Source organism: Salmo trutta, chromosome 36 (genome assembly GCF_901001165.1).
Source record: "Salmo trutta chromosome 36, fSalTru1.1, whole genome shotgun sequence".
NCBI classification, from domain to species: Eukaryota; Metazoa; Chordata; class Actinopteri; order Salmoniformes; family Salmonidae; genus Salmo; species Salmo trutta.
This window is the reverse complement of record NC_042992.1, coordinates 18,479,227-18,504,973: the sequence shown is the minus strand read 5'-3', so window position 1 is coordinate 18,504,973 and position 25,747 is coordinate 18,479,227. Positions and strand designations below refer to the sequence as shown.

General features: G+C 43.7%; 3 protein-coding genes across 31 annotated transcripts in view; 2 read left to right on the top strand and 1 right to left on the bottom strand.

Annotated features, from left to right (window-relative positions):
* The first annotated feature begins 2,682 nt into the window (after positions 1-2,682).
* Positions 2,683-4,309, top strand: LOC115175581 (prostate stem cell antigen). 2 transcript variants are annotated; one of them, XM_029734923.1, is made up of 3 exons: positions 2,683-2,852; positions 3,329-3,417; positions 3,793-4,309. In XM_029734923.1, the coding sequence occupies exons 1-3, from the start codon at positions 2,734-2,736 to the stop codon at positions 4,011-4,013; spliced, it is 429 nt and encodes a 142-aa protein (XP_029590783.1). In that variant the 5' UTR covers positions 2,683-2,733; the 3' UTR covers positions 4,014-4,309. The 2 variants fall into 2 exon arrangements, with proteins under 2 accessions (XP_029590783.1, XP_029590784.1); XM_029734924.1 differs by having other exon boundaries at positions 2,697-2,852; positions 3,304-3,417.
* Positions 4,310-4,399: 90 nt separating this feature from the next.
* On the top strand, positions 4,400-8,520 carry rplp1 (ribosomal protein lateral stalk subunit P1). The gene is made up of 4 exons (XM_029734926.1): positions 4,400-4,629; positions 5,252-5,326; positions 5,646-5,748; positions 8,396-8,520. Exons 1-4 carry the CDS (start codon positions 4,558-4,560, stop codon positions 8,479-8,481), a joined length of 336 nt encoding a protein of 111 aa, XP_029590786.1. The 5' UTR covers positions 4,400-4,557; the 3' UTR covers positions 8,482-8,520.
* A 225-nt stretch (positions 8,521-8,745) lies between these two features.
* The window catches only part of ptk2aa (protein tyrosine kinase 2aa), a 207,162-nt gene continuing 190,160 nt past the window's right edge, over positions 8,746-25,747 (bottom strand). For 18 of the 28 annotated variants that reach the window (XM_029734910.1, XM_029734891.1, XM_029734897.1 and 15 more), the window contains 11 exons: positions 23,921-24,032; positions 22,240-22,326; positions 21,199-21,336; positions 20,846-20,977; positions 18,136-18,198; positions 17,358-17,403; positions 15,716-15,819; positions 12,057-12,065; positions 10,907-11,062; positions 10,509-10,589; positions 8,746-10,357 (listed from right to left, as the gene is read on the bottom strand). In XM_029734910.1, coding sequence (XP_029590770.1) covers positions 10,139-10,357; positions 10,509-10,589; positions 10,907-11,062; positions 12,057-12,065; positions 15,716-15,819; positions 17,358-17,403; positions 18,136-18,198; positions 20,846-20,977; positions 21,199-21,336; positions 22,240-22,326; positions 23,921-24,032 — 1,147 coding nt within the window. In that variant the 3' untranslated portion in view covers positions 8,746-10,138. Of the gene's footprint in view, positions 10,358-10,508; positions 10,590-10,906; positions 11,063-12,056; positions 12,066-13,297; positions 15,605-15,661; positions 15,820-17,357; positions 17,404-18,135; positions 18,199-20,845; positions 20,978-21,198; positions 21,337-22,239; positions 22,327-23,920; positions 24,033-25,747 lie in introns of those variants that run through there. The other 10 variants (XM_029734894.1, XM_029734900.1, XM_029734904.1 and 7 more) reach the window with 6 other exon arrangements.

Below are 25,747 nucleotides of genomic sequence, written 5' to 3'. Positions count from 1 at the left end.
TATTGTGGAGTTTTTGTTTTAATTTACAACACATATCACACTAACCAAACAACGAAACACACCACATGTAAACATGACACATTGTTCTCTCTCATCATCTAAATAATTTTAAGTCAAAAAGATGCATTTCTATACTTCTCTATTCATATCACAATGTCGTCCTAACCCAAAATCAAAATAACAATGTTCTGCATATAGGAGTAAAAAAAAAAAAAAATAGGTACTTAAAATTATGAATAATGGAGTCATGATAATTTAATTTATTAAACTGGGCAAGTCATTAAGAACAAATTCTTATTTTACAATGACAGCCTACCCTGGCCAAACCCTCCCCTAACCCGGACGACGCTGGGCGTCGCCCTAAGGGACTCCCGATCACGGCCGGTTGTGATACAGCCCGGGATTGAACCAGGGTCTGTAGTAACGCCTCTAGCACTGAGATACAGTGTCTTAGACTGCTGCGGCACTCGGGAGCCTATTAAAATTGCCAGCAAGTTCATACACATGGATACCACATGAATGGTATGAATTACATATAAATAACATACACTACTCGTGAAACGTTTTAGAACACCTACTCATTGCAGGGTTTTTCTTTATTTTTACTATTTTCTACATTGTAGAATAATAGGGAAGACATCACAACTATGAAATAACACATATGGAATCATGTAGTAACCAAAAGTAATATACAAATAATATATTTTATATTTGATATTCTTCAAATAGCCACCCTTTGCCTTGATGACAGCTTTGCACACTAGATGAACAGCATCAACCTAGGAGGCTAAAAGACCATTTATGCTTGATCTGAAAATGTGGTTGGAGACGCTGTATGGAGGGTGTGACGCAATTGCGGTGCCTCCGGAGGCATGCAGAGGCCAAATTGAGCTCCGTACCAAATCGCCGTGCACCTCTCAAATGTTTTAACAACGCGGAGGGCTCCTTATAGCTCTGCATTGACATGATCGGTTGACGGTAGGTGAGGGTGGGAGGTCCTGTATAAACACAAACTAATTTCCTTGACATCTTCCTTCACGTGTGCTCTGTTTGCTCTGACTTCTGCGGAGGCTGCATAGCAGTAAATGCTGTATGTCCAATGCAGATGTCGGATTCACCATGTAGCACCTTTAGGGTGGAACCAGGTCAGACTGACCGCTGTTATGTCAACGGTTCATCAGTCTCAGGAGAACAGATAAGCTGAGCAACAGGAAGTAAAGGCCAATCTGGCCTGGTTCTCTCTCTGAATTACACTACACTGTCTTTAATTTTGGATGCTGAAGAAATGCCGTAATATCTTTGCCAAAAGGTAAGACACTGACAGATGGAATGTATACAAATATGTTCTGGCATAGATATAAGATACAATCATTTTATCATAAACACTCCATAGAGCTGGACCCGGAACATATAACTAGTTATGAATCAACACTTGGCAAACGTTTGACATTACTCGTCTCGTTCCACCAGTTTCGAAAGTAAAGTAGTGATGATGATGGCCTTGTAACTAAGAGACAAACACAAACACATACAGAGTTTCACTCTGCTTACTGGTGTCAGTTGGTATCACATACCTTTGCAAACTAAAAGGTATGATAGACATGATGAAAGACAGCAGGACAACATGCTGCTGTTCATTGAACACTGCAAGTTTTAAGAGGCTTCAGACATTCAGTTACAAGAATGAAACAATATTCTAATGAACAGAGAGTAGAAATAGCAATCAAACCCCCAAAAAATAGTAAATCCAGTACTTGAAAACATGAAAGAAATAGGTCATATTTGACTTGAATTAACTAATCACAGACACTTCTGCCATTTAAAAAACTACACTGAACAAAAAATATAAACACAACATGTAACAATTTCAACGATTGTACTGAGTTACAGTTCATATAAGGATTTAAATAAATTCATTAGGCCCTACACTATGGCTTTCACATGACTGGGCAGGGGCGCAGCCATGGGTGGCCTTGGAGGGCATACGCCCACCCACTTGGGAGCCAAGTCCAGCCAATCAGACTAAGTTTTTCCCCACAAAAAGTGCTTTATTACAGACAGAAATACTCCTCAGTTTCATCAGCTGTCCGGGTGGTTAGTCTCAGGTGAAGAATCCAGACGTGGAGGTCCTGGACTAGCGTGGTTAAACGTGGTCTGCGGTTGTGAGGTCGGTTGGACGTACCGCCAAATTCTATAAAACGACGTTGGAGGCGGCTTATGGAATATAAATTAACATCTATTCTCTGTCAACAGCTCTGGTGACATTCCTGCAGTCAGAATGCCAATTGCACACTCCCTCAAAACTTCAGACGTCTGTGGCATTGTGTTGTCTGACAAAACTGCACATTTGAGTCGCCTTTTATTGTCATCAGCACAAGGTGCACCTGTGTAATTATCATGCTGTTGACTCAGCTTCTTGATATGCCTGTCAGGTGGATGGATTCTCTTGGCAAAGGGGAAATGCTCACTAACATTTGCGAGAAATAAGCTTTTTGTGAGTATGGAACATTTCTGGGATCTTTTATTTCAGCACATGGAACATGGGACTTATATTTTTGTTCAGCGTATTAAGACAAGTGAACCATGACCTTGTGTGATATAATGATGCTCCTGCTATTGTTTCAGTGACCCCTATAATAAGATACATCTCTGAACCACACCATAATGTCACGTGTTAAGTGCAACTATCTTCAGGCGATACTTTAAGGACAAAGGGAAGGAGTGTCTCTTCATATGGGTAGATCTTTCTTTAGAGTGTCCCAGTGTTCCAACGTGTCAGAGGTGCTGCCACCACGGAGCCATGAAAATCATCACTGTTCTCCTCCTCCTGAGCTTCTGCTGCCCTTTCTCAGGTAAACTGCTGTTCAAATCTATGAAAGATTTTCTTTCCAATCCACGGTGATGCTGATTTCTGGCATATGGAGTAGTCTACTATTCTGATCTTTTAATGTTGGAGCTCTTGCATATTTTTATATCATGTTACTTAGTTCTATAGATTTTAGGTCATTTCATATGAATTCCTATCTTATAATGTGACTACTACAACAAATACACTCATTTAGGGTTTAGATGGAGTGCCAATTCCATTTTCTAGCTTTTTCAAATAATGTTTTACGTTTCACTCTGATATTTCTCATACTGAAACCAAGTTGACAGACCAACTGCTCAGCGTTCCATTGGACTGTAATGTTTGTTATAGCTGAAACAAAACCTACCTGGAATACTTTCCATTCATGTTTTGTCATTTGCCACACCAGTTTTTAGAAATTTGGAGAAAGATGATGTTGTTCATATTTAAAATAGATGCTCTGAAGTGCTATGTGTGCAGCTCCACCACAACCAATGACGCATGCAACCTGTCATCCCAAACCTGCCAGACACCCCTTGACACCTGCATGACCACTGTGGACACATTTGGTGAGAGTACTTGGAAACCTAAGTGACACCAATTACAGTAGCCTAATAGGAGTAGAAATGCATTGATCCCATGGAGAGGGGAATTGATAGGTGAATTAATAAATGAAAAAGTGGAGCTTATTTATTTGTATGGTAGTCTATTCCAGACAAAATAACCATACCTGGTGAACAGATTTGAGAATTTAGAAGTGTGTGTATATACTACAAACCCCCAAGGTGCCTTATTGCTATTATGAGCTGGTTACCAACATAATTAGAGCAGTAAAAATAAATGTTTTGTCATACCCGTGGTATACGTCAGCCAATCAACATTCAGGGCTCGAATGACCCAGTTTAAAATAGTAAAGATGCATTATTTCCCTTTTCTATCCACAGACAAAATAAAGGCCATAGGGAAGTATTGCGCCAGTGCAAGGACCTGCAAAGGAGCAGCGTCAGGGGCCTCAGTGGATGCGAATGGCAATGGGAACCAAGTCACCTGCTGCTCCAGTAACCTTTGTAACATCAACGGAGCGACTGGTGTTGGGCTAAGCACACTACTGACTCTGGCTGTGTGTTGTAGCCATACTGTGCTCAGCATTCTCTGGCTGCTCTGAGAATTAATGGATGACCTCATAGCATGGGGGAATTCTGGCATAGCCTGCCTCCAGCACAATAGGCAACAATTTCACTCAAAATGTACAGTATATTTCATTTAGCAAACTAATACAGCGCTCATATATATTGTTTGTATTTATATTGAATTAATGTGACAATGTTGTGCAGTAATAAAAGGTATGTATTGTATTTATATGGCTTTGGCAGTGGTGTTTTGTATTGTGTTAAATAACTGTGCTAAATAGTTTGGCCCTATGTGAAGAGAATAAACAAAGATGAATCTTTGGTAAAAACAGTAAACTGGTTTTATGTTTGCTCTACAGCTGGTATACATTTGCATTGACTCCTCCCATAGAAGTGACGTTTAACAACATATAAACATATGTCCCGCCCTTTTTCATTCCCTTTCCGCTAAAATCTAAGTAGTAAGTCAACGTGTCTAAGGTGCTCGGTTCTTCTTCTGAAGCTAAGGCCCTGAATCCGGCGACTAGCACAACTAAAATTAGGCATCCGTCGGCCAAACTATAAAATCTACATAGAAAGATGGCATCTGTATCTGAACTCGCTTGTATTTACTCTGCCCTCATCCTCCACGATGATGAAGTCACGGTCACAGTAAGTCCTGCTTTCATTACCTGCATACAATGGCGCCTTGGCTGGCCTCTGTATCTAACCAGGCAGATTTGGAAGACTGGTTCTTGTCGTTAGTGCCTAGGTAGTGTCCACGTGAATACGAAGTGAGTGTGCGCTAGTTCTATAATTGCCGGTAACTGTCCAAAATGATAGCTTACTAGCCGGCAATGTCAGTAGTTAGCTAACATGCTATCAGCTAACGTTAGTTAGTTAGCCGGTGCCGCAGCCACCATCTTCTATTCTAGCCAACAATGTGCTGTTGCTTGAGGCTTTGCTACTCTAGCCTGCAAACTAGCTAACCCCAGTGCCTTAGTCAGATCTGTTTATGGCAAATTGCAAGCTAACCAACGTTGACTATTCGGCACATTTATTTGCCCATATCTTCTTGGCGCTAACTTTAGCATGTTAACGCTGGTAAACGGTCACATGTGAAAGCGATGCAGGCAGCCACCGTTGGCTGTAGTTTCTTCCCACTTTGCCAGTTGCCAGTTAACTTGTTTACTAACCTGACAAAGGCTAAACAACACCAGTCTGATGGTCGTTTTGGCTTCATGGTTGTAGGGGTCTGTGACGTCTAATCTAATATTTCTCCATGTGTTTGCAGGAAGACAAACTGATGGCTCTCATCAAGGCTGCCAATGTGACGATTGAGCCTTTCTGGCCCAGTCTGTTCTCCAAGGTGAGTGAAGCCCTTTTCTCCATCACCTTACACACATACAACAGGGTTATGGATTTGTTATTGGGGAATCCTCTGTGGAGCTTCCAATTTATTCCTTCAGTTTCATCCACACATTCCTTCATATCTATCTATGGTGTAAAACCTCCCGTCTCTACTAGTTTACTGTGGTGTGTGAACGATTTTTTTTATATATATATATATATCAATGGTGTTGCCACTTAGTTGCTTTCTGTAAACGATTATACTCGGACATGTGGTAGTCATTCATGTGTAAAGGCTACACTGTCTGACCCTATCCTGCTTCCTGATTGTGTTACAGGCCCTGGCCAGCGTAGACATTGGCAGCCTGATCTGCAATGTGGGTGCAGGTGGTGGAGCTGCACCTGCCGCTGGAGGTGCTGCACCTGCTGCAGACGCACCAGGTAACAAAAGCCTTGTTTGGACAGGAATAGTATTACTAGAGCGTTGGTTATGTAATTATCACCCCAGTATGTGTTTATTCCAGAGATTGATGCCCTCAGCACTAGTTCCCCCCCCCTGCAATTTGTTTAATTTGTTAAAAATAATGTTTACTCGTGATGGAAACCTGGAGGTTTTTATTCCATGCATGAATATATTCATGTCTAGACTAGAGGTCGACCGATTAATTAGTGCCGTTTTCTAGTTTTCATAACAATCGGTAATCTGCATTTTTGGATGCCAATTATGGCCGATTACATTGCACTCCACGAGGAGACTGCGTTGGCAGGCTGACTAGCAGTTACGCGAGTGCTGCAAGGAGCCAAGGTAAGTTGCTAGCTAGCATTAAACTTATAAAAAAAACAAATCTTAACATAATCACTAGTTAACTACACATGGTTGAGGATATTACTAGTTTATCTAGCTTGTCCTGCGTTGCATATAATCAATGCGGTGCCTGTTTATTATTGAATCATAGCCCACTTCACCAAACGGGTGATGATTTAACAAGCGCATTTGCAAAAAAAAGCACTGTCGTTGCACCAATGTGTACCTAACCATAAACATCAATGCCTTTTTTTTAAATCAATACACAACTATTTTTTTTTACCAGCATATTTAGTTAATATTGCCTGCTAACATTAATTTCTTTTAACTGGGGAAATTGTCACTTCTCTTGTGTTCAGTGTAAGCAGAGTCAGGGTATATGCAACAGTTTGGGCTGCCTGGCTCGTTGAACTGTGAAGACCATTTCTTCCTAAGAAAGACTGTAATTAATTTCCCAGATTTTTACATAATTATAATATTGAAGGTTGTGCAATGTAACTGCAATATTTAGACTTAGGGATGCCACCCGTTAGATAAAATATGGAACGGTTCCGTATTTCACTGAAAGAATAACCGTTTTGTTTTCAAAATGATAGTGTCTGGATTTGACCGTACTAATGACCTATGGCTTGTCATTATAATTAAGTCTATGATTTGATAGAGCAGTCTGACTGAGCGGTGGTAGGCAGCAGCAGGCTCATAAGCATTCATTCAAACAGCACTTTCCTGCATTTGCCAGCAGCTCTTCGCTGTGCTTTAAGCATTGCGCTGTTTATGACTTCAAGCCTATCAACTCCTGAGATTAAGCTGGCAATACTATAGTGCCTATAAGAACATCCAATAGTCAAAGGTATATGAAATACAAACGGTATAGAGAGAAATAGTCCTATAATAACTACAACCTAAAACTTCTTACCTGGGAATATTGAAGACTCGTGTTAAAAGGAACCACCAGCTTTCTCATGTTCTCATGTTCTGAGCAAAGAACTTAAACGTTAACTTTTTTACATGGCACATATTGCACTTTTACTTCTCCAACACTGCATTATTTAAACCAAATTGAACATGTTTCATTTATTTGAGACTAAATTGATTTTATTTGTATTAAGTTAAAAGAAGTGTTCATTCAGTATTGTTGTAATTGTCATTATTACATATATTTATTGTCTAGAGGTTGACCGATACTGATTATTGGAGGACCATAATTGGTCAACCTCTAGTCTAGACAATAATAGTCTACACTGATAACTCGTGCTTGGCTGCCAAATGTGTAGGTGTCCCCATAATGTTTACATTGAGTACGATCATAATCTTTATTTTAGTGATCCACTTTAAATGTCCCTCATGAAAATGCCCACAATCCTGCTGTGAGCTGCTGAACAGCGCACTGCACTAGAGATGCGTTATGGATGAGAAAGTGAACTTGCCATTTCCAAAAAGTTCAGCTCAGTGGAGAATCGGTGATGCACATTTAGAGCCCAAGTCTCATTAAATAGGCCTAGGCAAAGTACTTTTTTGAGCATTTAATTAAACTGATGTATTTGACGATTAACTTCAATTAATTAAACGTATAGCTTTGTTGATACATATAGGCCATTCATATGAAGTATATGCGCAGCATTTATTTTCTTGCTCAAACTGCACGCAGCACCTGTCAAACTCTCATTTTACACTCCTACCATGTAAAAATTGATATGGCAGATTCGGACTGGACTAAAATTAGATGCGTTTTGTGCTCATAATCCGTTTTCCTCATACAGCCCACCAGGCCATTCTCCCGGCACCAAAGCTGCCAGTCTGTAGCAAGACGCTTTTCGTAGCATATTCTCAAATGCCCAATAAAAATACATTAGTCAGGAATTGTGTAGTATAGGAAATGTGTTCAACAGTAGGCATGTCCCAAAACTCTGCTCATCACTACTCAAATATTAGCACTTGAAAGTCCTTGAATTTGAATTGCCACTGTCTGTACGAACCCTAAGCATGGTCTCTGAGCCAGCGCTTACTACGATCAGTGGTTTTAAAAACTGACTGATCACTTCGTTCCACCCAGGACAAACGTCTCTGGCGCTTGCTAGGCCGGCGATAGTAGCCTGGTTTCCACTACAGCAGTGTCTTTCCCTTTATTTACCCAATTTGTCACCAAGGGGTTTATTTCACCTAAATCAGACATTATAGTAAGTCAACTGCTTAGTGGTAATTTGTCAATTTAATTACGTTTTAACTTGAAGGATATTTCATGATACGTGTGCTGATGCCATACCTTGTTTTCCTGCATTACAGCCAAGGAGGAGGAGAAGAAAGAGGAGAAGAAGGAAGAGTCAGAGGAGGGTTCTGATGACGACATGGGCTTCGGTCTTTTCGACTAAACCAGTTTTTGTAACAAATAAAATCGAAGAAACTGGCAATATTTGTGGTTTCCTTTGAGCATCTTGGGTACAAGAAGTGTGCTTCATGAAATGCGTTATGCGATCGCCTGTAAACAATATAATCTAATGGGAGGAATAGTTTACCCTAAAGTTGATTTGAGCTAAGGCATGTACGTTTTAGTCTACATAAGATATTACCAAGTAGATGGGTGACTTGAAATCAACACCCAGTTTATTTCACAGCACACAAGGAAAACACACTTCTGAAGACAAAGAACGATACATTTTATTAGTTTAAGGAACTGTACAGGTTATTCTTCCTGAGAATAAGTTATACCCAAAACAAGCGGTTTGAGATTGTACACATGATAGGGACATTAAGGTCTAACAGTCTGGAGAGGCAGAATCTGTAAACCAGGGTCATTCATTGGGCACCAAACAAAAATTGAACAAGTAGGGACTACCTGAAGTTGTCCAATAAGTGACGCTTATTTTCCATTGCAAAATGTTTTGCTACAGTGTGCCCAAATGAATATGACCCGGGCCATGGGGCTCAAACCAAAGAAGCAGAAAGGTTTAACTTGGGGCTCTATTCAATCCGTATCGTGGAAGTTCAGCATTACTGGGGTGGCAGGTAGCAAGTCGCTCTGGATAAGAGCATCTGCTAAATGACGTTATAGTAGGCTCAATCTGAAAATACATTTCTATTGTGCAATCTAACGCTTTATTGATCCAGATTGAATAGAGCACCTGGTTTAAATATACAAAAACAGTTTGATAAGGGAATGGCTAGCAATGGGACAGGTTTTTACTGTATAACTTGGATGATTCAAATCATTTGGCACGTGATAGTTCATCTTCACTGTGGAACTTAAATGCGCCTCCCCCTTAACATTTCAATCCCAGAAAAATATATTTATTTGTATATTTACTATTAGTTAACTTAAAAAGTGGCATGTGACATGTCTGATAAAACAAAATGTATATTTTATTATTCGCTGTGTCGAGAGGTGCCTGAGTCTATGTAAGAGGATGAAAAAATGATCTTCCAAAATATATAATTTTAGTGGAGTGTTGGGATGAGCATTATATGCTGTGATACTGTAGGATAGGGAAGGTAAGTGTTTTAACATAGATCTCTTAGAAACACAATGTTAATCATTGCCATTTATAGCTTGTAGTTCTTCAATGGTTCAGATGTTCCAGTTAGAATAACATCTGATAATTATAATTATTAGCCACCTGGAAGAAGACGTCTGACGTGAGCTGAACTTCACCTCTGGATAAAAAAAACAACAATCAGCACAAACGAGACGCAGCCAAATCTAATAAAACAAGAGTTTGTATGTAACTGATCTCCAACCACCCATGGATCCTGGAGTGCAGCGACAGACAAAACAAGTCTATAAAAAGTTTTTAGGAGGGGGGTGGAAGGGTACGATCAGGTCGAGTGTCCACTTCGGTCTCTGTCCTGTAGTATCAGGAACTCTGATCGAGGTGTGAGCTGAGCAGTCTTGACTTGTGACATTGTGCAGTCTATGATTGCTATGGGAGCTGAAACCGAACCAGCTCTATTTCCACAGCAGACTCCCTTCCCTCTGTTATATCCCTCCCCTCAGAGGTCTTCCATGCCCAGGGAGCTAGGAGCTGGAGGGGGCTAGTGTGACCCCCGGGACTGGGCATGGATCATCTTGAGCCGGGCCTGGTCGATGACATCCAGCAGGTTCTTGGCATCCACAGCCAGGGCATGTGCGGCAGTCAGCATTTGTTTCTTGTAGTCCTGCTGCAGGCTGGTGAGGACATACTGCTGGGCCAGCTTCATCTTGTTGATCAGCTCGGCCAGGTCAGAGTTCAAGAGCTTCTGGGCCATCTCAATCTGCAGAGGAAGAGACGGACAGGAGTTAAAGAATACACAATAGACAACTGTCTTTACATAACTTATTTTGTCCTCAGACACAATAGGACAACAGTCTTGAGTATTAACAGACAGGCAATATGTTTATTTGTAATGAAGAGTTGTTCATCACCTCTCTGTGTGTGCTTGCTGGTAACACTGGTATGGTCTCGTCCACTGTGGCCAATAGGGTTCTCAAAGCTAGTCCCACCTCCTGTGGAAAAAAAGAACCAGGATATCACTAATATAAATAAAAGCTGCAACGGCTGAGAATTCAGTGTCCCTTGACAAGAGAAATAATACCATTCCCTCTTGAGGAATGATCACCAACATACAACAGTAATAATCACCATGACAATGATTCAACAATAAACTTATCATTCATGTCCTCTCTAGCTCAGTTTGTAGAGCATGGTGCTTACAACAGCAAGATAGTGGGTTTGACTCCCGGGACCACCAACATGTAACAAATGTACTAAGTCAATTTGGATGAACGTGTCTGCTAAGTGGCTTATATTATTATAGCCTCACCTTGACCATAGGGACGTACTCTTCTGGAGGGGCTGGCTGGATCTTACTGGACATCTCTATAACAGCCTTGACCAGGCCCGTCACGTTCTCATACACCTTGTCGTTGGAGCGGTCCAAGTTGGCCGTGGGGGGAGGGCTGATCTCCTGAGGCTGGATCTACACACCACAGAGATGGGGATGAGCTGGTTCACATACAACATAGTGAGGGAAGTGAATCTTTCTCCTTCAAATCATTTGAGTGATTCTACGGTGAATCTATTATGATAAAATGTGTGATTATGCTGATCTAATGGGACCCAATTGAGTGTCAGTGTTCTAGAGAAAATAAGCTCGGTGATTTTGTCTGACTTGATTTTTGATGAGTGGACGAACAGAAGTGTCCCAGCTGTCCTATCCACTGGAACCACAAGGTGGTGTAAAGCTAAAATGGGTTTGTTTCTGTAACCACTAGCAGCCAGCAATTTATAGATGAATCAAGTAGTTTACAAAAAAAACACTAGATGACAGTATTTGCCAGAATTACTGTAACTCGATTCACAATATGAGAGCATACAATCTCTGAACATGGTTGTGAATGATGTGTGATGAATTGGACAACCCAAAACAGACATCTAGACAAACACACACTCACACACGCCACAGTCCAGAGAGGAGGCAGATGGTGTTGTACTTTAATCTACTAAACTACAGTTAGTAATGGTAACTATGACTACACAGCCCAACATGCATCACACCATACCACAGGGAAGAGAGTCATCAATGGAGCCCTAAATATATTTATTATTACTCCCACTAATTCATTTGACATTAGAACTATGACTGACAAACGAGCCAACACAGTAATTTGGTCATTACTGAAATGACTGCCACTGAATACTAGAATGATTTGCTTTGTTTATGGCTTTCTTTGCCAAGCCTCACTGGTTTTAGAACATGGGCCTGGATGAAGTGGCCTCTAGACACTGATCTAAGACCAGTTTGTGTTGCCCCCTCTAATGGTTACAGTTAGGATTCAGGGAGAGTAAAGTGATCTTAAGGCCAATGCCACTGCTAAGAAGGTTTGATGACTCCTCCTGTACAGTGGTAGAGAATGTGTTATTAGAGCGCTCCCTAGTGGTCAGACAGTGACTGACAAACACAGAGCTCTTACCCTCCAGGGCTAAAGGGCAACAACAGTAGGTTGGTGCAGAGGCAAAACAAGGGAGGGCGAGTGGGAGGGAGATGGGGATGCAGGGAAAACAGAAGAGAGAGAAAGGATTAACACTGCAGAACAGAAGGCAAGAGGCAATGCATGCAATGCATCAACACAATATAAGCAGATAGGGTCGTGTTCATTACGGCGCACCGTTTTAAAACACTTTGCAATGGAAAATGAAAACGGGCATTTTTTACTGGACAAGTTGAGATAGTATCTCCTGTTTCAGGCTGTTTCAAGTGATAAAGGTCTGAGTGCTAGTTGGATGTTACACTGAGAAAAAGATCAAAAGGTCTGCACTCTATCGTATTCAGAGTTGCTGTATTGTATTGTTCATCATGACGTTAGCTTTCGCCAGGCCAACTGAGCAGGGAGTCTAAAACCTTTGATCAAGCATTTGATCCAGGATCATGATCAAAAGACGGTGAGAAAGGAGCTTTGGATTCACTGGGTTCTGTCTTGTTAGGAAGCACTGTGTTTTCCTTGGGCTTCTCTATACTCCACTGTACTACAAGCCTCTGTGTTTTAATTGGGTTTTATTTTCATAGCTAGAAGAAGAGTGGCCTCGCTAAGGGTCTCCTTTCAAACTGCCTGCTTGGAAAGTTACGAGAGAGAAAAAGCACTCTCTCCATTCCAACAGTCTTCATTTCACTGGCTTCTCTCGAAATGGACGGTTGTTGCATAACTAGGATCCAAAATAAAAGCCCAGAAAGTGTGGTTTACCGTGGGCCTTTTCTGGTCCGGCTTGGCAGCGTCTGTCTGGGTGGGGCTGTGTGGCAGAAAGGTCATGACCCTGGTGGTTGTAGGGGTGGATGGTGGGGTCAGAGTGGGATGATCTTTATCTAACCACCCCCCCCCCCCCCCATGAGAATAATAGATTGTCAGGAAAAAAAACTGCCTCTCGTTTTATGTTTTGGGACAGTCATTGTATATTTTAGATTCCCATGGACAAGCATGGTGCTGGGTATGTACAATGCATTTGGAAAGTATTCAGACCCCTTGGCTTAATAAGGCTGTAATATAACAAAATGTGGGAAAAGTCAAGGGGTCTTAATACTTTCCGAATGCACTGTACATGTAAGTGTATGTTCTAAGTGCAGATAAGTGTATGTGTGTGTTCTAAGTGCAGATAAGTGTATGTGTGTGTGTGTCTTGTGTAAGTGTGTATCCACTGGCGTCTTTAGTGTGTATTTCTATATCTGTCCATGTGTCTAAGTACCATCTCTGTCAGAGAGATGGGCTTTGGGTTGTGCTAGCCTTGCTCTGTGCTGTCTGAGACTGGGCAGAGAGAGAGGGAGGGAGAGAGAGGGCTTCAGAGCTGCGCTGACCTAGGAGCCCCGTTCTGTTCTGCCGACTAGGAGCAACTTTACCCGCCTGGGCTCCTGGTGAACCAGGGGAAATACTGACATGTTTTCAGAGCTTTTCCATTCAGATCCCATTCTGCTCTGAATCTGGCTATAGGTTCAAGTTCTCACAGCTCTTGAATTAACTGAGATGACGTAGTTTATGTAAGAACATAAAAGGAAGTGGTGATGGCCAGGTGAGAAAGAGAAAGCATGCTTGAAACAGCTGCAGCAACTCATAGCAGTCAAAAGCACATGCATTGTCTCATTATTGAAGTGATGGTCTCTTTCTCATACAACGTCATGGTGGTATTTCAGGCTCATGGGTTCAGACTCAGAGTTTTTCCCTGACTAGGTGACCTAACCAAGAGAAACTCTAGGCCCTGCAACTCCTAGGTATGAGTCATGTAGTCTGGTCCCAGATCTATTTGTGCCATTTTGCCAACTCCTAGACAGCCTCTTATGGGAGTTGGCAAGATAGCACAAACAAATCTAGGACCAGGCTAAACCAAGCTATGTTTTGTGTAACAGTGACCCTGGAGTAAGACATTAAGACAGTGTTGTCTTGTTGCTGTAACAGTGACCCTGGAGTAAGACATTAAGACAGTGTTGTCTTGGTGGTGTGTTGCTATGATGGTGACCCTGGAGTAAGACATTAAGACAGTGTTGTCTTGGTGATGTGTTGCTATGATGGTGACCCTGGAGTAAGACATTAAGACAGTGTTGTCTTGGTGATGTGTTGCTATGATGGTGACCCTGGAGTAAGACATTAAGACAGTGTTGTCTTGGTGATGTGTTGCTGTAACAGTGACCCTGGAATAAGACATTAAGACAGTGTTGGCTTGTTGCTGTAACAGTGACCCTGGAATAAGACATTAAGACAGTGTTGTCTTGTTGCTGTAACAGTGACCCTGGAGTAAGACATTAAGACAGTGTTGTCTTGTTGCTGTAACAGTGACCCTGGAGTAAGACATTAAGACAGTGTTGTCTTGTTGCTGTAACAGTGACCCTGGAGTAAGACATTAAGACAGTGTTGTGTTGCTGTAACGGTGACCCTGGAATAAGACATTAAGACAGTGTTGGCTTGTTGCTGTAACAGTGACCCTGGAGTAAGACATTAAGACAGTGTTGTCTTGGTGGTGTGTTGCTATGATGGTGACCCTGGAGTAAGACATTAAGACAGTGTTGTCTTGGTGATGTGTTGCTATGATGGTGACCCTGGAGTAAGACATTAAGACAGTGTTGTCTTGGTGATGTGTTGCTATGATGGTGACCCTGGAGTAAGACATTAAGACAGTGTTGTCTTGGTGATGTGTTGCTGTAACAGTGACCCTGGAATAAGACATTAAGACAGTGTTGGCTTGTTGCTGTAACAGTGACCCTGGAATAAGACATTAAGACAGTGTTGTCTTGTTGCTGTAACAGTGACCCTGGAGTAAGACATTAAGACAGTGTTGTGTTGCTGTAACGGTGACCCTGGAATAAGACATTAAGACAGTGTTGGCTTGTTGCTGTAACAGTGACCCTGGAATAAGACATTAAGACAGTGTTGTCTTGTTGCTGTAACAGTGACCCTGGAGTAAGACATTAAGACAGTGTTGTCTTGTTGCTGTAACAGTGACCCTGGAGTAAGACATTAAGACAGTGTTGTCTTGTTGCTGTAACAGTGACCCTGGAATAAGACATTAAGACAGTGTTGTCTTGTTGCTGTAACAGTGACCCTGGAGTAAGACATTAAGACAGTGTTGTCTTGGTGGTGTGTTGCTATGATGGTGACCCTGGAGTAAGACATTAAGACAGTGTTGTCTTGGTGATGTGTTGCTATGATGGTGACCCTGGAGTAAGACATTAAGACAGTGTTGTCTTGTTGCTGTAACAGTGACCCTGGAATAAGACATTAAGACAGTGTTGTCTTGTTGCTGTAACGGTGACCCTGGAGTAAGACATTAAGACAGTGTTGTCTTGGTGGTGTGTTGCTATGATGGTGACCCTGGAGTAAGACATTAAGACAGTGTTGTCTTGGTGATGTGTTGCTATGATGGTGACCCTGGAGTAAGACATTAAGACAGTGTTGTCTTGGTGATGTGTTGCTATGATGGTGACCCTGGAGTAAGACATTAAGACAGTGTTGTCTTGGTGATGTGTTGCTATGATGGTGACCCTGGAGTAAGACATTAAGACAGTGTTGTCTTGGTGATGTGTTGCTATGATGGTGACCCTGGAGTAAGACATTAAGACAGTGTTGTCTTGGTGGTGTGAGTATTGCTGTACCTTGACCCCCTCGTTGTAGCTGTCTACAGGGTTGAGGCTGGCCAGACTGCCCAGGTGGCTGGGGGCTCCAGGACGAGGAGGCTTCTTAGGAGGGGCCACATGCTCTGAGAGGAGAGAGAGAGGGAAGATAGTTAATGTTTTTGTGTGTGAGTGAGTGAGTGAGTGAGTGAGTGAGTGAGGAGAGAGAGAGAGTATATGTGTGAGAGGGAGAGTGAGAGAGTATATGTGTGAGAGGGAGAGTGAGAGAGTATATGTGTGAGAGGGAGAGTGAGAGAGTATATGTGTGAGAGGGAGAGTGAGAGAGTATATGTGTGAGAGGGAGAGTGAGAGAGTGTATGTGTGAGAGGGAGAGTGAGAGAGTATATGTGTGAGAGGGAGAGTGAGAGAGTATATGTGTGAGAGGGAGAGTGAGAGAGTATATGTGTGAGAGGGAGAGTGAGAGAGTATATGTGTGAGAGGGAGAGTGAGAGAGTATATGTGTGAGAGGGGGAGTGAGAGAGTATATGTGTGAGAGGGAGAGTGAGAGAGTATATGTGTGAGAGGGAGAGTGAGAGAGTATATGTGTGAGAGGGAGAGTGAGAGAGTATATGTGTGAGAGGGGGAGTGAGAGAGTATATGTGTGAGAGGGAGAGTGAGAGAGTATATGTGTGAGAGGGAGAGTGAGAGAGTATATGTGTGAGAGGGAGAGTGAGAGAGTATATGTGTGAGAGGGAGAGTGAGAGAGTATATGTGTGAGAGGGAGAGTGAGAGAGTATATGTGTGAGAGGGAGAGTGAGAGAGTATATGTGTGAGAGGGAGAGTGAGAGAGTATATGTGTGAGAGGGAGAGTGAGAGAGTATATGTGTGAGAGGGAGAGTGAGAGAGTATATGTGTGAGAGGGAGAGTGAGAGAGTATATGTGTGAGAGGGAGAGTGAGAGAGTATATGTGTGAGAGGGAGAGTGAGAGAGTATATGTGTGAGAGGGGGAGTGAGAGAGTATATGTGTGAGAGGGAGAGTGAGAGAGTATATGTGTGAGAGGGAGAGTGAGAGAGTGTATGTGTGAGAGGGAGAGTGAGAGAGTGTATGTGTGAGAGGGAGAGTGAGAGAGTATATGTGTGAGAGGGAGAGTGAGAGAGTATATGTGTGAGAGGGAGAGTGAGAGAGTATATGTGTGAGAGGGAGAGTGAGAGAGTATATGTGTGAGAGGGAGAGTGAGAGAGTATATGTGTGAGAGGGAGAGTGAGAGAGTGTATGTGTGAGAGGGAGAGTGAGAGAGTATATGTGTGAGAGGGAGAGTGAGAGAGTATATGTGTGAGAGGGAGAGTGAGAGAGTATATGTGTGAGAGGGAGAGTGAGAGAGTGTATGTGTGAGAGGGAGAGTGAGAGAGTATATGTGTGAGAGGGAGAGTGAGAGAGTATATGTGTGAGAGGGAGAGTGAGAGAGTGTATGTGTGAGAGGGAGAGTGAGAGAGTATATGTGTGAGAGGGAGAGTGAGAGAGTATATGTGTGAGAGGGAGAGTGAGAGAGTGTATGTGTGAGAGGGAGAGTGAGAGAGTATATGTGTGAGAAAGAAAGAGTGTGAGACAGAGGAGTGTCAGTTTTAGTACACATGTTGACATTCCAGCCTGTGGAGTGACAGATTGTGCTGATGATCATCCTACCTGGTTTCCCCAGTCCCACTGGTTGGTATATGTGTTGGTTTCCCGTCTGAGAGGAAAATAGAAACAGAAACAAGTGATTAGAAAGGCACATTGGCACTTTTCTGGCTGGCTGAATGTGCTTTTCCAACAGCACTCAGGATTAGGGCTTCCCATGGCCCAGTCTGTGTGTTATTGTGGGTACTCTGCGGGTAGCAGCATTACATATCTCAGACCTTCCGAGGCACACAGCCAAGTACAGCCATGTTTCACCCAGCTACATTTCTCCAGCTCCTCCCCGAAACCCTCTTCTTCTCTCGCTCTATTTGAACACACTCTGGTGTTTTCTTCTCCCCCTCGCATTCCAATGCTTCCTCTTCTTAGAGAAGAGACCCAGTCAGCCCAGTAGACTTCTGTAATTACTATGAAAATGGGTCTGGTTGGTTTGTGGGGGCTCTACAGCTGACGCCTGTTTTTAAAGATTATCCAGCAGCAGAGAGAGAGTGTGGATGGCATGAGAAACGCCTGGCTGTAGCCACAGTTTAGTTCCCAACCTCCCTAGTCCCAATACACTTCAGCCTAGGGGGACTGGGATGGTTCAGATAAAGCACTGTGTCCAGCAAGCCACAACATACAGTGCACTACTAAGGTCTACACTATAAAACTCAGATAAAATCTATTTCGCATTATAATTCAAATAGAAAAATGTAATAAATACATTGGTTTATTGAAAAACAATATTTCCTGGTCCATCCCTCTGGGGGTATGAACCCAAACAAGCGGTGGGCCATGGGAAACTCACCGGCCCCTGGAGACTGCAGTCCTCCCGGTCAATGCTGCCCCGCGAGTTCCTGGATTCTGGCTTCTGACGAGAACACAGAACAGAGGGTCAGAGAACTAGCAGGCTACAGCGGACAACCTTTCAGAACCACAACCTCAAAGATTTAAACAACTACATTTATCAGTGAAACCATCCTTACAGTAGTCTTGAAATAGAATACTAGAGAGTTTGTTTCTTACAAAATAAGATGCAATTACTGCTGAATTGTCTTTCATGTTTTGTTCCATGAGAGAATAGAACTCACAATTCCGTGAGAATCTGATCTGCTGATATCCTACTGTGCTTACCCTCATTCTTCTTTGACTACCTCAAAGATCGGTGCCTGCTACCATCGAACAAAACCAAATCAACCAATCATCCATCCAGTTACAAGCTAAACAAGATTTATGACACCCTGACAGACCACACAGATACCCAGAAACACAGACACTGTAGTCCAGTGACAAAACTATTTGCATAGAAGAAATCCTCAGCGTTTCAGCAGCATCTTGTCTAAACAACCTTCTAGGCAGCCAAGTACCAGTAGTAAAACATATCCACACAGAAAGCCACCAAGATGACCAGCACCCCTTCCCAGCCATGATCTGTACCGGTTTTCCAAAGCAGGACTTGAAAAGGTGCATCCTCTGAGCTCGGTGCCTGTGGAAGTGTGGCTGTGTGGAGAGCGGTGGTCCCATCGGCAGAGTGAAACAAGAAACAACCAGAGTTTTCTGTTGTTGCTGCTGGAGGAGGAAGGCTTAAACGTGCCTGACAGATTCATGCAGAGACTGATCCCACAGCAGACTCTTCTTGCTCTGTGGCTCACACTGACTCCTCTCTCTCTCTCTCTCTCCCTCCCCTCCCTCTCTGTCTCTCTCGCTCTCTCCCCTTCCTCCCTCCCTCTCTCCTCCCTCCCTCTCTCCCTCCTCATACATACAGATAGACAGTGTAGCCTTTTAACTTTCACTAAGGAAATACTAAGGAAGACTCTCAGTGCCGTGCGTTTGTTTGCCAGATCTGCCAAAAGGATTTTTATGACTGAGAAACAGCATGAACGCACCACGGTCTGAGCTTTCCACCCATCTTCCACAATATCTGCCGGCCAAATGAAACAGGCAGCATTAATGAAAGCTCTTCTTTTGGCTGGCCAGGGCTGTGGAGAAACAGACGCAGACCGCCAGATTTTCCACAGGAAAGCCTTCTGAGAGGGATCATCAAAGGGTGTGGAGGGACTGTTTCTCATCACTGTGCTGGCTGCTCAAATACCATTACCGTTAAAGATCACTTTAAACTCACCCTTTAAAACTATTTCAAGTCCTCTGCAATTGTCTTGTTAGACGTGACAACAACACAAACATTTCCAAGGGCCACAAATTTGATCCTTTATCAACATATGTTTTCTACGACTGGCTTTTTAAACATTTATTTCTCAAACAATGTAGACATGGATCATATGATTGAAGAGTAAAAATATATTAAATATGAAGTAAGTAGCAGGTAGGGCAGCAATGCTGTCATCTTTAACCATCCCATAGTTCCTCTAGTCAGTCTAGCTCTACACACACAGAGAGACAGAGACAGAGAGAGAGACAGAGAGAGAGAGAGAGACAGAGACAGAGAGAGAGACAGAGAGAGAGACAGAGAGAGAGACAGAGAGAGAGACGGAGAGACGGAGAGGTGGAGAGAGTGTTCTAGAATGCTGCTGGCTGATCCAAGCATTTCCCTCAGGAGGTGAGTCTGTGGTCACAGGTCTGTCTTCCTGCCTTATTTCACTGAATGAAAACAACAATGATCTGAATGTCCTCAGATCGTAGAAAGGTAAATAAACCGACTCAGAAGGGGGATGAGGGCTGAAGGTTGAAATGGTAAAGAAAACACCAGCCAGCGTGACACTGTAATCAAATCCAGATGTTTACTCCACTAAACAGTCAAATCAAATCAAACTTTATTTGTCATACGTGCCGAATACAACAAGTGTAGACTTTACTGTGAAATGCTTACTTACAAGCCCTTAACCAACAGTGCAGTTCAAGAAGAGGAAGTCAGTGACAGACTGAATACAGATATGATGCTTTTGGGGCAGACTGACTGGATAACAGTTTAATGAATAGATAACTAGAGCAATGACTTTACAGTCATTTAGTCTTGACATTATATCCTAGGTAGAGAGAGTATGTCTCCTGGTCACAAGGATCAAGTGATGGACAATGGTGGTAGAATGATGTAGAGAGCATATGCTTGCTATTTAGGAGTTAATTTAGAGGATGAAAGGTGCTGTTCCTAATGTAAAAACTCTATCAAACAAACAAAGGTGTGGTTGACAGTATATTCGCTGGTTCTTTACATGATAGAGACAGAGAGCCAGTGCAGAGTGGAAGATGGTACTGAATAAGGGTCTGTTACCAGGAAGCTACCTTCCAGCTCCAAACAGCGTCTGTCTCTTTCCTTCCTTCCTTCCTTCCTTCCTTCCTTCCTTCCTTCCTTCCTTCCTTCCTTCCTTCCTTCCTTCCTTCCTTCCTTCCTTCCTTCCTTCCTTCCTTTGCTCTCTCCCCTTCTCTCTCTCCCCCCCCCTCAGTCTCCCTCCCCCTGTCTCTCCCCCTTCCTCTCTCTCGCTCCTGCTTTCCCTCTCTCCCTTCTCTCTCTCAGGATGGTATGTGTGTGTGAGAGTAGTGGGTGAATAATGGTCTGTTACCAGAAAGCACTCCTCCTGCTCCAACCAGCGCTGGTCCTCCTCCATCTGCTGCTGCTGCATCATCAGCCTCTCCTCCATCAGGTGGGGGGGCAGCACCTGGCCCAAACCACGCAAGTCCAACACACCTCCATCCTGAGGGAGAGAGAGAGAGAGAGAGAGGGAGAGAGAGAGAGAGAGGGAGGGAGAGGGATAGAGAGGATATTGCATTAGTATTTAGTCTCGTCTGTGATTGCTACAGATGTACCAAGCTCAGACAATAGCTAATGAAATTCAGAGATTTACATTATACAATTGGCAGAAGCACATAGTAAAAAGAGTCTACATGTATATTTATGTGGAGCTCTCTCTCTCACCTCCATGTTGGGGGACCACATGGGGACGTCCCCTGGCCGGTGGTGGTTCCAGGTCTCATGGGGGTCCAGGACACCGGCCTGGGGAGGGTACCCGCCACTGGGCATAGCGGGCATGCCGTGGGGGCCAGGGTACCCAACCTGGATTTGGTAGGACAGACAACAGGTGAAAAGCCCATTTTGTTTGGAGAGAGGATTGTGATGATACCAAAGCCTTGTCTGTGAGGCAAGGCTGTTCATCATATGGCATTGGGCCCCAGTTAGCATTTCAGGGTACAGGGAAACACTTCACTGGCAGTATAATGCAATAAATCATTACTAACCCCCAGACATAAACACCTCTGGGACTAAAAGTATGAGCCTGAATGTGACATGTCACCATTAGCACTGGCTGATAAACATCTTAATAATAACTGACATGATCATAAAGATAACCTTTAAATATGCATACTGGTACTCAAAATGCCTTTTAGGCAATACAGTGTGGAGAGAATGAGTTGACCTTGAAGCCATAACAACAGAATTTGAGAGAGTTGATTTTTCAGCAGATGGAATCTGCCTTAAGTCAACAATGCCAGAAGTTTGAAAAAGCGCTACAGGAAATGCCTGCTGTCAGCTATGTTTTATGGGCAGCTGAAGTGCTGCAAAATAACTTAGTTTGGGAAGATATTATTGCATTCAGAAAGGGGGAAGCCGGGCACATCTCCATCAATTCACTTTTGGCTTCAGGCACCCTTTCACCCAAAAGCATAGAGTTGAGCACTTTCTCTGTCTTTACACATCAATCCACTGGCAAGTAAGAAACAAACCACATTTACTAAACCAGTATTGCCAGTACCTGATTATCAATACAAATGGGATGGTTCAGAGAGCTAATGATAATGGTATTACCATAGAAATAGAATGAATAGAACAGACTTGGAAACTAGGCATCCCCATTCTAATTCTATGGGTAATACACAGTAACTGTGGTAAAAGTGTTAGTATAGTACAGTAGTATAGTATAGTAGTACAGTAGTCTAGTGCAGTAGTACAATACAGTACCTGGTAATGGTTGAGCTGCCCTGCGTGCTGAGGGCTGGGGTAGAATCCTTCACTAGACCGAGGGCTGGGGTAACCAGGTCTGCTAGGCTGCACAGGGAGTGGGACAGAGATCATACAGAACACATTGGACATTTAGACCTCCTGCAGTGTGTGATCCCCATCTATCAGACAGGGAGCACTAGTTCTTCAAATGAGAGTCATTTAGTCTATCTGTGCCTAAAGATATCTAAGGTAAACATCTCAGAAATGTCCCATTATACCCCTAAGGGCAGGGGTAGGGTTAAAGAGGTATCTTACTTTAGGGGAGATAAGAGTTAGAGAGGTCTCTTACTTTAGGGGAGGGTAGGGTTAGAGAGGTCTCTTACTTTAGGGGAGGTTAGGGTTAGAGAGGTCTCTTACTTTAGGGGAGGGTAGGGTTAAAGAGGTCTCTTACTTTAAGGGAGGGTAGGGTTAGAGAGGTCTCTTACTTTAGGGGAGGGTAGGGTTAAAGAGGTCTCTTACTTTAGGGGGGGTTAGGGTTAGAGAGGGTTCTTACTTTAGGGGAGGGTAGGGTTAGAGAGGTCTCTTACTTTAGGGGAGGGTAGGGTTAGAGAGGTCTCTTACTTTAGGGGAGGGTAGGGTTAGAGAGGTCTCTTACTTTAGGGGAGGTTAGGGTTAGAGAGGGTTCTTACTTTAGGTGAGGGTAGGGTTAGAGAGGTCTCTTACTTTAGGGGAGATTAGAGTTAGAGAGGTCTCTTACTTTAGGGGAGGTTAGGGTTAGAGAGGTCTCTTACTTTAGGGGAGGTTAGGGTTAGAGAGGTCTCTTACTTTAGGGGAGGGTAGGGTTAGGGAGGTCTCTTAGGGGAGGTTAGGGCTAGGGAGGGTTCTTACTTTAGGGGAGGGTAGGGTAAGAGAGGGTTCTTACTTTAGGGGAGGGTAGGGTTAGAGAGGGTTCTTACTTTAGGGGAGGTTAGGGTTAGAGAGGTCTCTTACTTTAGGGGAGGGTAGGGTTAGGGAGGTCTCTTAGGGGAGGTTAGGGTTAGAGAGGGTTCTTACTTTAGGGGAGGGTAGGGTTAGAGAGGGTTCTTACTTTAGGGGAGGGTAGGGTTAGAGAGGGTTCTTACTTTAGGGGAAGTTCGAGTTAGGGAGGTCTCTTACTTTAGGGGAGGTTAGAGTTAGGGAGGTCTCTTACTTTAGGGGAGGTTAGGGTTAGGGAGGGTTCTTACTTTAGGGGAGGTTAGAGTTAGGGAGGGTTCTTACTTTAGGGGAGGTTAGAGTTAGGGAGGGTTCTTACTTTAGGGGAGGTTAGGGTTAGGGAGGGTTCTTACTTTAGGGGAGGTTAGAGTTAGGGAGGGTTCTTACTTTAGGGGAGGATAGGGTTGGTGAGGGTTCTTACTTTAGGGGAGGGTAGAGTTAGGGAGGTCTCTTACTTTAGGGGAGGTTAGAGTTAGGGAGGGTTCTTACTTTAGGGGAGGTTAGAGTTAGGGAGGGTTCTTACTTTAGGGGAGGTTAGGGTTAGGGAGGGTTCTTACTTTAGGGGAGGTTAGAGTTAGGGAGGGTTCTTACTTTAGGGGAGGTTAGGGTTGGTGAGGGTTCTTACTTTAGGGGAGGGTAGAGTTAGGGAGGTCTCTTACTTTAGGGGAGGTTAGGGTTAGGGAGGGTTCTTACTTTAGGGGGGGTTAGGGTTGGTGAGGGTTCTTACTTTAGGGGGGGCCTCGTCGGAGCCCCCTGAGTCCCAGGACACAGTGACCTGACGTCTCATCTCCATCCTTAGTCTCTCCTCCTGCTGGGCCTTCTCCTCCTCTAGGATAGTACTGCAGGGAACACACACACACACACACAACAGCTTAGCACACCTAACATAAATTCATAAAAAAAGACTGAACATTTCAACAAAATCATCTCAATTACTGTAGCCTGAAAAGCAATCATGTTCCTATGACAGACGAGCTGCATTACAGGTGTGATTTCTTTTGTTTGTTGGGCAAATCGATTATCTGTATCCGTTGCCAGGTTCCCAAATCCATCCATGAACCCATTAATGACATTATCCGATCATCCATCATTCGATCCTACATCCAATTTGCCTTACAGAAAAACGCTCATCCCCCAGAGTTGATGCTTCTGAGAGCCCATCTTAACACACCAGAACAGATGAACCACCAGCTCCCTGGTCACATCCCCAGCCTGGAGGTATGTGAGAGTCTAGCAGCAGCCTGGTAAGTCCTGCACTGTTTTACTAAACTCACCCAGCTTACCCCATCCACCTCCCCTAGCTTCCTCCTTCCTCCCTCTGCCCTGGGCAGTCTGTTGTGGTTGGCCCCCGGCCAGACAGCTTATCAGCCAGCCAGCCTTCACTGGATTGGATTGACTGGGAAGAATGATACTGTGGAACTAAATATCAGGGTCGTATTCATTAGGGAACAACGTAGCAAAACGTTTCGCAACGTAACAAAAACAGTGTTTCTTATTGGACAAGTTCAGGTAGTCTGTCCCTGTTCCACTCAGTTTTCTTCCGTTTGGTACATAATGAATGCGACCCAGGGTTTGGCTAGAGGAGAGGCGATTGTAAGGAAATGCTGTCCTTAAGACACACTATGAATGCCTTCACAGTGGTAGTAAAACTTGGTGTACCTTACTCTTTGGCCCTTACTTGGTCAAAGACAGCAACAGACAAAGTGGATATCCCAGGAGCCTTGACGGGTGCTCACTGGAATCTCTGCTGCCCTGTGTTTCCTTTCTCTCCTGGTGCATTCTGGATCTAAGGTTGTGTTACTATGGGTTAGACTAGAGACTGTTCACACTCTGTACCCAAGAGCTCAAAATGGAACACGAAGAGTCTCGCTCATGATGGCACACACAGAAGCACGTACACAGGAAACCAGCACGCACACCCACACGTGTCAGACATATCTTCGTACAGTGAAATGAATCCAGTGACAGGGTAACTATCACCCAAACACAGCAAAGACTTTGGATACAGGTAGCCTAGCGGTTTAAGAGTGTTGGGCCAGTAACTGAAAGGCTGCTGGTATCGAATCCCCGAGCCAGCAAGGTGGACAAATCTGCCTTCTGCCCTTGAGCAAAGGCAATTAAACCCCAACAACTGCTCCCCGGGCGCTGTGGATTAAGACAGCCCCCTCACTAGGTATCTCCTTTCCCTACAGACAACCAACCACATACCTACAATACACAGTACTCTCCCTCTGTCTCTCCCTCTCCCAAAACATACCTACTGCTCAACATAGGGCTATGGGGACAATGGATCCAATGGGAATTATTATCTAGTAGGGACACGAGTCACAGTTCAGTGAGTCTAAAGTTAACAGGAAAGAGAGTGGCTCACATCCGTAGGGCTTTATCGACGGACAGACAGACAGACACATTTTTATATACTAAGGCAAATGGCCCATGTGATGGGTAGGCAATAAATCCACCACACAAGGGCTGCATCCCAAATGGGCCCAAAGGGCTCTGGTCTAAAGTAATGTGCTATATAGGGAATAGGGTGCCATCCGGGACGCAGCCG

Coding starts and splice junctions, on each gene's coding strand:
- LOC115175581 (XM_029734923.1), top strand. CDS start 2,734: ATGGGTAGATCTTTCTTTAGAGTGTCCCAGTGTTCCAACGTGTCAGAG. Junction 2,853..3,328: donor CTTCTGCTGCCCTTTCTCAG/GTAAACTGCTGT, acceptor CTATGTGTGCAG/CTCCACCACAACCAATGACG. Junction 3,418..3,792: donor GACCACTGTGGACACATTTG/GTGAGAGTACTT, acceptor TTCTATCCACAG/ACAAAATAAAGGCCATAGGG.
- rplp1 (XM_029734926.1), top strand. CDS start 4,558: ATGGCATCTGTATCTGAACTCGCTTGTATTTACTCTGCCCTCATCCTC. Junction 4,630..5,251: donor ATGATGAAGTCACGGTCACA/GTAAGTCCTGCT, acceptor ATGTGTTTGCAG/GAAGACAAACTGATGGCTCT. Junction 5,327..5,645: donor GGCCCAGTCTGTTCTCCAAG/GTGAGTGAAGCC, acceptor ATTGTGTTACAG/GCCCTGGCCAGCGTAGACAT.